Below are 12,862 nucleotides of genomic sequence, written 5' to 3' on the forward strand. Positions count from 1 at the left end.
GGAGCGCACCCACTGAGGCAACGTGCACTGTTCAAACACGGTGGATTGGGTTTGCTAGAAGAAAGGCTCCTTCTACTCCAGGAAACCCCCTCATCTGCAAAAACACATGAACTCTTGCCTCTTTCTGCCACATGGTTTCAGGATTGAGGTCGGACTGCCCTTCCGCTATCATCGCCACATTCCTCTGCTATCGTCGCCGCATTCCTTGTCGTCCATCCCCAGCACGGTGCTGGTCCTCAGCCTGAGAATCGTGACAGTGTGATAGGCCAGGCGCTCCACAGGTCCAGGAGATGGTCCAGTCCTCTGCCAGCAAGGCCTGTGACCACCCTCGAGGGAAAGGGTTCTGCTCGTACAATGTCTGGTGCGTGCACTCAGCACGGCCCCTTCCCAGCTCAAGAACACAGATGTGGAAGGAAGGCTAGGTCACAGCACGGCAGCACCAATCAGGTGCTCTTGAAAGGGCCCGAGTTCCTACATAAGCTCGTCCAGTGTTTAAAACTTCCTTCTTCTTAGAGATTCCTTCCTTCATCAGGACAGCACAGAAAGCAGGCATCCCTCAGCACTGTCCGAACCAGAGACTGTTCCAATGGCAGAGCTGGGAGTGGCAAACCGCAGCTTACTCTCCTGAGAGCTCACCACCCAGGAACACGTCGCCCCGTACCACGCCTCAGTCAGGTTACGGACTCTGCACCACGCAGAAGCAATGGGAACATTCAGATGGCCATTGACTGCGTAACTCACTCTTGCCGCAAGAGCTGAGCATACATCCCATGCTTCCCAGCAACGTAGCTAAGCTGGTACTCTCTCTATCTTTAACTCTGGGGGTTGCCGCTTCAGAGCCCCACACACCACTTCCAGGACGCACGCAGCACTGCCAGACAGCTATGCAGGCAGTCGGTTCCGCAGCTCCTGGGACACCCATGGGGATTAGCATGCCACCTGGATTTTCTGGGAGAGTGTGGCGGGGTACGACAGTCAGAGAAGGTTGAGCAAAGGCAGACAAGCAGCCTAAGCTCTGGGTTTGTCACCTGCGCTCCCCAAATGGCATAAAGCACTGGGGCATCTTCCCTCAGCCAAGGTTAGAAGGAACCAGACTGCAGGTCACAGATACCACGGAGTGGGAAGACACGAGACTAGAAAAGGATCTCTGTTGTAATCTTTCTGACAGGCTTCTCCCTCCTTCAGTTCTCACCTGCTGTTGTGCCATCGCTAGCTTTGGGTTTGGCTTTAGACTTGAAGGAGAAGCGCTTGATGAGGCGGCGGGAGAAGCTGCCAGCTTTCTTCCTGGCAGCGGAGTTGGCAGTAGTGTTGGACAAGTCATCATGTGACTGGCTCAGGCCTGCTTCCTTCTGCTTGCTCCTTCCACGGAAGATGAGCTTGGTACCACTCCGAAGAAAGCTAACTGCAGAGACAGAAAGGAAGGAGACAGAAACCACGATAGCATCCTGCCTTGGCAAGTCTCGGGGGCAACAACGCACCCGTCCGCTCTGAGATGAGCGGCAAAGACCTCTCTTCCGCCCTGAGCAGCAAAAGCACACAGTGGGTTGGCAAATCCCAGCTCCCAAACAGAAGGCAAAGTCTGCCATCAGGACAGACTGCGATACCCAGCAAGCCGCTTCACTAAGCATGCCATCACACGCCCCCTCTGCCTCAACTTCCTGTTAGGCAGCAAAGTCCTCCCTTCAGCAGAAGCATGCATAATTGCACTAGAAGGCTAAGACTCATCTGAATGGAAAGCAAGCAGGAACATCTGCACGCGGAGGTGCCCAGAGGAACACACAACAGGGAAAAAGGCTTCTCAAACCAGCCTGTCTCAGGGACGGTCCAATTAGCTGGTCAGCAAGCCCCCAGAATAAGTGCCCGCAGTTTCACAAGATGCCCCAATCCAGAGACAAATAACAGCAATGGCTCTGGATTACTCAGGTGGGCCGACAGGACGGAGACGCTGATCGCTGTCAGTCCTAAACAGGCGCAAAAAGGCATATCCAAAACCCGTGCGCCATACAGAGATATGACACTATCTTTTTATAGAGGCAACTTGCTTTTCATTTTCTTCCTGCTCTTCCCCACTCAGCAGGTCTCTCAAAAACTTGGGCCTCACACCTTTCTAGCCACTGACATCCAAACAATTCAAACTGTACCTGGTTGCACCACCCCTGAAACTTGCCCCGCTCTCGTATTCTGAGCAATCAAAATTACGGCTTCTGCCTGTTAATGCGAAGCGGTAGCTAGCCAAAAGCGTGATGACTACGAGTAGACAAATCCAAGGCGCACCAGCCGCCTAATCGACACAGCCTGCAAAGTCCAGCACAGCGGCTCAGTCAGGACAGGCCCGCTCCATCATTTAGAAGCGGAGAATTTCTGTGGACTCCCTACCGTACAACAGGTCAGAGGCACTAGCTGCTTTCATGCTAACAGAGAAGGAGGGAGGGCATCAAGGCCCATACAATCCACGTGATTAATGGCCTCCCTTTCTGGGCCAGAGGCAGCCCAGTTCAGAGAAGGAATCATTATTTACAGCTCATCTGCAGACCCAGAGGCCAGGGAGAGAACACGGGTTCTCGGGAACACGCAAGCTGCGCAGCATCCCCATCTAAGCGAGCACAGAAATTGAAAAGGCCACAGCAATCGGGACACCTGCAAATAAAGGAGGCCGGAACCACTCCGGTGGGAAGCGCAGCAAAGAGACAGGCTCTTCCAGGCTCCAGCAGAAGCCCTCTTCACCACACCAAAAGCTGGCCACAGCCCCTGCACCAGGGCAGATGACTCAGACATCACTCTGTCCTCACGGCAGCTACTGTTTAATGGTTCATCCTTACCTTTGTGATCTTTCAAGCTCCTGGTCTCCAGGGCTCCTGTGGAGCCAGTTTCAGACTCGACATCTTCCACTGACGGTCTCTCAGAGATGTCCGATCGCGTCGTCTCATCCAGCTCCTGACCAGCCCTTTGTCCTGATGGCGACGCTTCCAGCAGCTGCGACGATTCCATAGAATCGTGTGCCCGGTCAGCTGCACCCTCTGCCACAGAACCCCCACGGGCCGTGGCCTCCAGGGATGCAGCGTAACCCAGAGAAAGTGCCAATTCATCTTGAGTGATGGGTACCTGGAGGGAGGTCAGAAGGTCAGACAGACAAGGAGACAGGGTCTAAAGAATCGCAGTCATCTCACTTCTTCCACCCACACCTACTCCGGTTGTGATCACCAGTGCCAGACGGCACGAGTGCGCAATCACCTCTCTTGCTGAAACCCACCAGAACACGGGAAGTATTCTGCAGCGCTCTCCCTCACTCCCGTAGGCAAGCCCAAGGAGAACTCCTTAGATTCTCCATGAGGTTCCCAAGTGGCTGTGGCAGCAGTCCCCCTTTCTGCAGCCACCCTTTGTGAACTCCCACTGGCAGCTGCCCAGGAGACTGACAAGGTACATTTATCACTCATTGGGAAGCAGCGGCAAGCCTCAAAGAAGCTGTGAAAGGGTTCTGCCAAGCAAGGAGCCTGTGCTGAAACCATCCCGCACCGGTCCCTGTGGGACAGGGTGGTTTCGGGCACACATTCCCAGAAACAACCTCCCAGATTGGAAATGGAGCCCCCTAACTACCAGAGACCTTGGAAACTCCCGAGATGATCAGCGTGCTACGTTTTGTTGGGGTCTTCTTGGCAGGCTTGTTATTCATCTCAGTTAGCTGCCTGATCGCTGTCTCAGCCACCGGATCCAAGCCGTTGGGCACATGGCTATCCCCTGAGCATGCGAAAGATACCAACACTTGAAGCAGCAACCTTCAGCGCGGGCAACAGGTCGCTCGTTGACCGCGATGCTTGTAATAGGCAACTACATGTGCACAAAGGTAGAGAACAGAATTTGTTATGGACTTGCCTGAATAAACCAAAGGAAGGAAGGAAGGAAGCTCCATATAGCTCTCAGCTCTTTTAGCACCTGAAAGGTTTGATTTCACACCAGGCATACCATTGAAATACCCTTCCCGCTCAACAAAGACTTCCAAAGACTCCCCAGCGTTAGGGCAGCCTTGGCCACAAATCATCAAAAGGGCTACAGCGCTCTGGACCAGAGACAATCACAGACTCGAGTACAGGGTAAGCAAAGTTCGTTGGGTCCAGGGAGCCTGGAGTGTTCTTGTTGGGCAAGGAAGTGCCCAGTCATAGACCAGATCGCCAAAACGGAATTTCTTTACCTGCCCACCCACCCACCATCCCCTCTCCACCCCTGCCTTCACTCGGGCATTTGGATATTCTCTTCCGCAGCAAACGCGGACGAGTTCAGCGAGCCGCATGCAGACTGCCACTCTCCAAGAAAGGCTAAGGAACACAGTCCCTCCGGTAACAGCCTTGGATTTGCAAGCACTTACAGCTACCGCTGAGCATGGGGCTATGAGGGCAGCTGCTTTCCAAAAGCACCGTTGTCTTCTTTTCAGTCACTTCTACCTTGGAAGGCGACCTCGATGGTGAATCTTCACAGTAAAAGAGAGACAGAGATACTAGGTAAGTGGAGATGAAGCTTAGGTAACTTCACTACTGTATTGTGGCCCGCTACGTGCAGCCCCAAAAAAGCCTCAAGCACACACAGAGAGCCCACGGAGGCTGACTCCGTAAGGCTTCGCAGTGACAAAGCAGTAAGCAGCCTATTGGATGTGAAGCAGTCCCATCGCTTGACCCCATTCGTGCCCTTTCCCAGCCCCACTTCATGGAATATCCAGCACCACATTCATCAGGACATCAGACTGCAAGCAGCAACAACTGCTAGCAAGCAAGGTCAACATGCTTATGACTCTGCATTTGGTTCATATTTCTTTAGCAGCGAAGACAACAGAGGAAGAGTGGCAAAACACTTCATCTGACATCACCTGCAGGTTACGTGGTGGCACACGCATTAGTCAGGACCTCCTGCCACCAAAGGGTGTCAGAAAGGCTCGTTCCTCTCTCACCTCCCCCCAAACCCAGGGCGGCATCAATCAAGGCAATCAAGGCTACGGGCAAGTCTCCAGCCAGCCACGTGAGGCTAAGGGAACAGTGACAATGCTCGTCTTCCAAACCAGAAGCCAAAAGCACCGTGCAAGGTGCGAGTCTGCAACAACCGCAATGTACAACAGCCGAACAGTTTGCTACTGCCCATGTGAGCATCCTCAGGAACATCGCAGCTCGGTCTGTGGCCCCAAAGCAGCCATCTGTACGAGACGCCTGTCGCGAGACAGCCTCGCTCACCCAGTTTGCAGTCTGCCTTGGGCCGGGACTGAATTGTGGTGACGGTAGTCACGATGGTGCCATCAGGCATGATGGTCCTGTCCATCTCCACCTTCTTTGTGGGGGTGATGCTGGTTCGCAGAGACGTGGCCTGCTGCGCATTCAGAGATGCAGGAGACTCCTGGAACAGCAGCTACAAAAAGTAAAGCACAGCTCAGAGAATGTCTCCTCCTCCCAGACAGAAAGGCAGGCCATTAGGGTGTCAAAAGCTACTGCTCTGGGCCCTGACGAGCAACGTCAGTTGAACAGAGGGAGGCTCAGGGACTGAGGGCCAGGCAACAGCCCTCCTTGGCATAAGGGTCTGGCAGTCCTCTGCGACAAGCCCTGGCCCGATGGCTTTTGTCTCCAGCTAGAGGCTCACATCGTGAATGCTCCCAGAGTGCCCATTTGTGCCGAGCGTCACAAGCTCACCTCCAATACAACGGTGGCTTCAGCTGCCAGCAACTGCTCAGCTACCGGGACCAGTGAGCAGACCTGTCTTCCAGATGGTTGTTTGCCCAAAGAATCAAGCAAAAGCGTGGCGTGTGCCAGCAGCACGTCTGTGACAAGGAACAGGAAACATGACCTCAGTGCCTCAAATGTCTCCCAGGCAACCTCCCACTTTTGGGAAGCAGCCCCTGTGGGACAACAAAAAGCAGATGCCCATGACTCAATCCATTAGCTCTCAAAGAAGGGAGGGGCAGGCAGCACTCCTCCACTGCTCTTTACCAACCCAGAAATGGACTCCCTTAAAGAGGTGGCTGTTGCGTGGCCTCCATCAAAAATAGGTGCTGCAGTTATTCCCTGCCCAAGTACGAATGAATGGAGTTAAGAGTCTCTGCAACGTTCTTCCAATACACTGGGTCAAATCCCTGCATCCCTCTGCCTACTTCAGAGGGGAGACAGGGGGGCCTCGGGAACCTTCCAGCTACCAAAAAGGTCAGACTAAGAGTGTTTCTTTGTCTACCCATCTTACAGTCCATGTTATGGCTGCCCACACTCACTTCCCCCTCTGTCGCTCTTCCCCAGCACCTGTAGCTTCAGCTCTTTACTTCTAGGTCCCAACTCCCTGTTGAAACAGAAAGAGACAGGCTGGTATTTGGCAATTTTTGCAAAACAGTCACAAAGTGAACGATCCCATTCCTCCGTACCTTTCCTCCCTCAAATCTCACACGCCTCATCACCTTTTCCAAAGCTCCAGTATGCGTGCACCGCTTTGGAGGACGTGACAAAGGGCAGCAAACTACACAGAAGAGAACTCTAGTTCACATCCCCTGCAGGACTGTGAAGGCTGCCAGGGGAAGTCGAGAGGGCACTCTGTCCAGAAGGTTGAGATATACTCCTCAGGCCTTCCACACCCGCCTCTCCCACTCGCTGCCCAGAAGCGACGCTTCTGCCCATTCAGTTAAAACAAAGCGCCCAGGCGAGTGGGAAATAAGTACGCGTGCACACTGGGACCAGTCACCAGAATCAGTAGCCCAGCATGCGGGCATCACGACCACACGCTGCCCTGCGGTGCAGACTTCACCTCTGCACTGTCTGCATCAGTTGTTGCAGCACGGTTGCGACGCCCAGCCTGCACCACGCCAGCCCAAAGGAAGGCAGACACTTACAGAAAGAGCTCCTCATTCCACTCCATCTCTGCTGCGGCTCCAGCACTGCCAGCTGTCACTGGCCTCGTCCGCTTCTGCTGTGGGGGGCTGTCTAGCTCTGCCACGCAGCATATCTCCTCCACTGCTGCAACAGAGAGACAGGGCACACGTGTGCGCTCGTCAACAGGAGGCAGCGGCTCGCTGCTCCTCTTTGCCATTCAAACCCACCCTAAACATCGACTCACTCCAATCTTACCGCCCTTGTGCTTGCTCCTGCAGATCAGCAACCTTTTCACTTACCTCCCTTCCCCTGGCAGCCCAAGTTCAGCACTTGAAGATTCCGGAGCAACAGCTTAGAACCCAGAGGGGTTGCTGCTAGTCTGGATGGGGACTCTCGAGTCAACTTATTGCTTGGTACCTAAGGAATGACGAGAGAGACACCTATGCCTTTATTGTTCGTATGTTTATTTGCATCAGACAGCAGCAAGACACATGATATTCATCCCTGCATCTACTAAATAGCTCCTCATGCCAACACAGGAGAATACCCACAGAGCCATCAAGAGACGCTGCAGATTCCCCAAGCTATCCACCTCCAGTGGGTCCCCATGCTCTATCAGTGGCAAATTTAAGGCAGACAGGAAGAGACAGACAAAAGCAAGCCTGCCAGATGCCGGAGAGACAACTGAAGACGATAAGCCACAGTCTGTTCCGCGCCTGTAAAGGCTGCTCTGGTCAGAGCCTTGGCATTCAGAGGCTGCCAAAATAGGGATGCCTCTCCGAGGCTTCGCCTCAACATGACCAGCACTCAGCGTTCAGGAAATGAGATACAAACAGAGCTGACCTTTGGAGCAGCTTCTAATCATCTGTGCTCCGCTCCTATGACACTGCAGGCCAGGATGCAGCTGTGGCCCAGAAGCAAGTCTCAACCCCTGGATTCCTGCCCGAGCCTCAGCCCTCAGAAGCACCCCAAAGCACCCTCTTGTGTTTGGGGCACAAGGATGACATGAGGAGAGCGACTTACCACACTGGGTCCAGAGGTGCAGGCCTTCAGATTCACCATCATGGCTGGCTGCGTGCTGACAATGGCATCCTCGATCAGATCCTTTATGGTGGATGGATCTGCTCTCCCTTCATTCTTCGCTCCGCAAATCAAGAGGAAACACAGGAAAGTCATAACGAGGCAGACACATTTTCTCCTATACAGTTCCAACTGCCTCTGGAGCCTCTAAGCTGTCTCCCCGCTGGTAATAACCCTTCCAGGTACTCCTCCCATATCCTGTCCTCACTCTCCCATGTGCTTAAAGCTTCCATGTAACAGCTGCAGACAAATGTAAGTCATCTAAATGAGCCAAACTGAGCCTCTATGCCTGTAGCCTACCCATAGCCAACAAGAACAATGCCGCTTTTACAGTTTGCCACCTCCTCACCACCTTGGGAGATGGTTCTACTGCACTTTTGGGAAACATCCCAATTCCTACATCTACTCAGGAAAAAGCAACAAGGGTGTCAACAAAACTGACAAATCAACCAACCTATCTGGATCACAGAAGCACAAGCTCACCCACATTCAGCTCATTACACCTCTAATAGCCACAGGTTCCACACACTAGCCTCTCAAAAAAACGCCAGACAAATGAACCAAAAAAACTCCACACATCCTGCCCAAAAAACCAAACCAACACAGTTCATTTCACAGCTCTAAAGCTGACAACAGCACGAGGACCTACGTGGGTAGAAAGCCTGCTTTGCTACACAGACCCTCCCAGACCAAACCCGACTATAGACATCAGTGCTGCTTCGGCCCTCGGAAGGATGCAGAGTTTTGACAGAGCTGAGCTAGCGTCAACTCCAGGGCTAAAGATTCCCCTCCCTCACCCTAAAGGACCACAACGGCGAGTTGCCAACCTCCGTCCAGTGCGGTTTCTGCCCTTCCCACCCTTCCTCCACTCGAGTCCCACCTCCCACTGTTTGCCACTCACCTCACGAAGTCGAAGTCTCGGAATAACTGAAAGGTTCAGCTCTGGTCTGTCCTTGAACATCCATGACACCAAGAGACCTTCATTCTGTATCTCCTCCAAGTGGATCTCCACCTGGCCCAGAATGCATACCCACAGTCAGGAACAGTTCACGTTTCCATCAGGTGCTTTTTGCCCCACTCTAAGTTCAGCAACTGAAAAACCCTCACACCAGGGGGGCAAGAGTACACGACAAAACACACAAAGACAGGTGGTAGGGGGCCTATGGCAAGCAGCAGCTCTAGAAGCGTCATCACTCCACGGCGAGATCTGGCTTCCTCGCTGCCTTTGGACATGCAGGCACCATCACAGGGAAAAAGAACAAGCCATTTCTTTGGCTAAAGAAAATGCCTGCAGGACAATCTGAAAGAGCAAGTCAGGCGCTGGCACAGGATAATTACTGAGCTACATCGATTAAACGTTACCACACCTGAGCACAGCTATTTCTAAGTTCGCAAGGGGTGTCTAGGAGATGAGCCTCAGACTCGAAACTCATCCAGGTCACCCACAGTCTGCAACAACAAACTAGACTGCAAGTTGTCCCGTAGATACAGTTAAAAAGTTGCACACCCGTACATCTGAAACACAACAGACACAAACAGAACCTCACAGGAAGAACTCCTGACCTGATATCTCTAGTTGAAACAGAACAAAACTTGACCTAGTTCTACAGTCACAGACAGACAGACATTTATGCACCATGAACACAGTCGAAAGCAACAGATCTGGGACACGGCAGCCAGGTAGGTAACCATCCAGAGGTGCAGAAGCAAGGGGAGGCACATTTGGGAAATACAGCACTTGCAGTATTCCAACCAACCAGTACTGGTTGGCAACTGTACCAGCATTTCATGATGCAGCAAAAAAAGACCTCAATTAGAACACTGCACACAGTTCTCCACCAGAATGACCAACCCAAAACTTCATCAGGCACAGACAAGGAGACCTAGGAAATGCCAGCGATCCGAGGTGCAATTTGATGACATATGACAACAGACACCTGGCCCTCTGGAACTATGCAAAGACGAAAAGTGACTGCAGTTGCTGTCCACGATCAGAGGGGCGGCAGGCACGCTCAACGCCAAGGAGAGAGGAAGGAGCTATTAAAACAACAAAGGAATGGAGGCATGAAACCAAACCAGGACGATCTGAAAAACGCTGGTTGAAAACTTTAATAAAGCTTCTGAGAGCAAAGGAGTTCTAGAACAACCTTCCAACAGCAACACCTGCAATAGCACAGGATCGGTTTCTGCTACCACAGAGTCACTTCTAACCTCGCCACGTCTCTCTATAGAGGAACAAACACGCCGTCTCCAAGCCCGACACCATCTCCAGTGTCAAGCTCCTCTTCACAATGGAAACAAAGTCACATTCCAGAGAAGCAAGTCCAGCCAAAAAGTGACTATGGAGTTATCGGAGTTATCACCCATTGTGATTTCACAGCGCTTCCATTCTGGAATAAACTTGTCTGATATTCCACACACAGAAAAAAAATCTGCACCACACTCTTGTGAATGTATTAGGGGGAGCACTGACAAGCAAACCACTCCTCACCATAGATTTCTTTTTCACACCAACAACCAGGACAACACCGTAACTGTACACATGCAGAGGATGCACCTTTCCCTATCCATCGCGCCACAAGGGTCTTAAACACCCATTGAAAAACACAGCACAGAACACCACCATGCCTCCGATCTCTACAGATTTTGCTACGGCTACATTACAAGGCTAAGATCTGCAGAACAACGGTCAGAAAACGGGACTCAGCACGTAGATGGGGAACATCTGCCAGCCTGCCACACATCATTGACAGCACACTGCTTCTTCCAGCATGACAAGGCCGTTATTAGCACCGAGTCCCCCTTCCTCGATCGGTACGGTGCCGCGTGAAAGAACAAGTTCAACGGCTAACTTTTTACAACCGTTACCTGAGCCTGCAGCACAGCCAAGGTGACATGATAGGTGTCCACAGAAACAGCAGCTGGGGACTGCTGAGTAACAGAGACAGGGAATTTCACAGCTTCAGCTGACAGATGGCAGCATAGCACCTAGAGAGAAAAGGAAGACGAGTTTATATCCTTGGCAAGAGGTAGCCGTTGTGATGGCAAGCAAAACCTCTAAAAGCAATGGGTAAGGTTGACCGTTACAGCAGGAAAGAAACATCAGGCTTACTCCCAGACCTGGTTCCACAACTGCGAAACTGCTATTTCAGACTCTGTACACGAGGCAGTAAAGACATACCGGTGACAGGAGCTCTCTTCAATGTAGGACCCTGATATTTGGTCTCAGCACCCACATGGCCCAGCTGCACTGACACATCTGTCCCCAGAGCTCATCGATGCGCAGTCCCAGAGACGCAATCCCATGAGCCGCCCAGCGAGAGCCCTCCGACCTCACCTCGAACTTCCCTGGTTCCAGCATGCCCATGGTGCAGGCCTCTACAACCTCCACAGAACACACCGCCTGTCAACCGAGAAAACCCTGCACTGTACAGTTCAGAACAGCAAATCCTTACCATACTATGGTCTGACTGTCCCTGGCAGGTGACGTGACTTATGCTTGCGGCTGGTGGCAACTGAGGACCCTCTTCAAACGTGATCTGCACTGAACTCTATGAAAAGAGAAGTCCATTAGTTCCCAGTGGTCAGGGTACCCCAGGTAGTTTCAAAGGCGACAAACAATCCTGACATGGAGCCCCAGAGATACTCCGGTCCGTTTCTGCAAATCCAGCCACACGCAGAGCTGTCGCACACTGCAATTCTACCCGCCTCGGCTTGTCCGCTCAGAGAAAGGCAACACAGCACAGCCCTCACCCTGCACTGTGAAGGAGATCATTCGACCAAATCCTTTCATAACGGGCTCTCCTCTGCTACAACTAAGGACTACAGAACTTCACAAGCACCGCACTTGACCTATGCAAATAAGATTTGCTCCGACTTGTGCAGTTACTTAACAAGTCTTATTAACCCTTTGGCTTGAGATGCCAGACAACACTATCTACTTCTGACAGGAAAACCAAAAGGCCAAAACTGAAGTGCCCCATACTCGCTAAGGAAGTTAAACCCTCCTTCAGTCAGATCACAGAAGTCACTAATTGAGGTTCTGCAGCCTTTATGCAAACCGCTGTACTGCACGGGTGCGACTTAAGTGCCTTGTACCTCAAAAGGATGTCCCAAAAAAAAAAGATGTGTACCATGCTGCCTTGCTCAAAGATCCAATTTCTTTATCTTATCCCAGCAAGTTATTATCAGGGGATTACAGCGAGGCAAAGGAAAACAGAGAAAGGAAGCACCTCAGAAGGTGTGCTGGAAAAACCGCTGTGCAAACTTTCCCAAAGAACCCATTACCTACGACTTCCCTTTACAAGCCTGCTACAATGATCCAACTAACAACAGTTTGGGGAAGGTGGAGTAACAATTTCTCATCCCTCCCCACCCTCGGTAATTGCCCAATTGCTGCACCCAGAGATCCTCTTTTCTGCTCTGCCTCTAGACCAGAATTTACCTCGCTTTGTCAAAGGGGGAGAGACTTTTCCAGTCTTGCTGGAAAACTCAAACACAAGTTCACATTACATTCTTCAAGACTTCAATTTCCTCTTCTTCAAGCACTTTAGCTCCAAGTGAACCTTTTTTAGCTTTCGGTTTTCCCATGCGACTTAACAGAAAGGCTCCCACCCTCCCCATTCACACGACAGAAAAAAGACCACGACAGACTTCACGTCACATCTTTTAAGGACAAAAGTCCCTGCCTCGGAGGCAGCTCGAACTACTGAGCCATTATCTCCCCGAGGAATCGGGCGAGGCGCGTTCTCCTTCATGAACTTCAGAACTACAGACCAAGGCAACGGTACTGCCGGGAGACTCACGGGAAGAAACACGCGAAAATTGGGAAGAGGATGCTCTGGAAGCCTCAAAGCGGTTCGATCGGACGCGGCTCAGGCCCCAAACGGCGCCACACAAACTACGCTGCCCCACGCCCACCCTTCCGCGCTTCCACGGCGCGGCACACCCGCGTCCCG

At 52.1% G+C, this 12,862-nt stretch overlaps 1 protein-coding gene across 1 annotated transcript; it reads right to left on the reverse strand.

Annotated features, from left to right (window-relative positions):
• Positions 1 to 1,192: 1,192 nt before the first annotated feature.
• On the reverse strand, positions 1,193 to 11,455 carry C2CD2L (C2CD2-like; the record flags this gene model as incomplete). The annotated part of the gene is made up of 13 exons (XM_010142883.1): positions 1,193 to 1,402; positions 2,820 to 3,102; positions 3,602 to 3,735; positions 4,361 to 4,462; positions 5,214 to 5,385; positions 5,664 to 5,791; positions 6,236 to 6,300; positions 6,845 to 6,968; positions 7,124 to 7,241; positions 7,848 to 7,961; positions 8,806 to 8,916; positions 10,773 to 10,892; positions 11,360 to 11,455. Coding segments are annotated over 13 exons (1,777 nt in total), but the record flags the coding sequence as incomplete, so codon positions are not given.
• Positions 11,456 to 12,862: the final 1,407 nt, after the last annotated feature.

This window comes from Buceros rhinoceros, unplaced genomic scaffold (assembly GCF_000710305.1).
Source record: "Buceros rhinoceros silvestris isolate BGI_N320 unplaced genomic scaffold, ASM71030v1 scaffold22259, whole genome shotgun sequence".
NCBI classification, from domain to species: Eukaryota; Metazoa; Chordata; class Aves; order Bucerotiformes; family Bucerotidae; genus Buceros; species Buceros rhinoceros.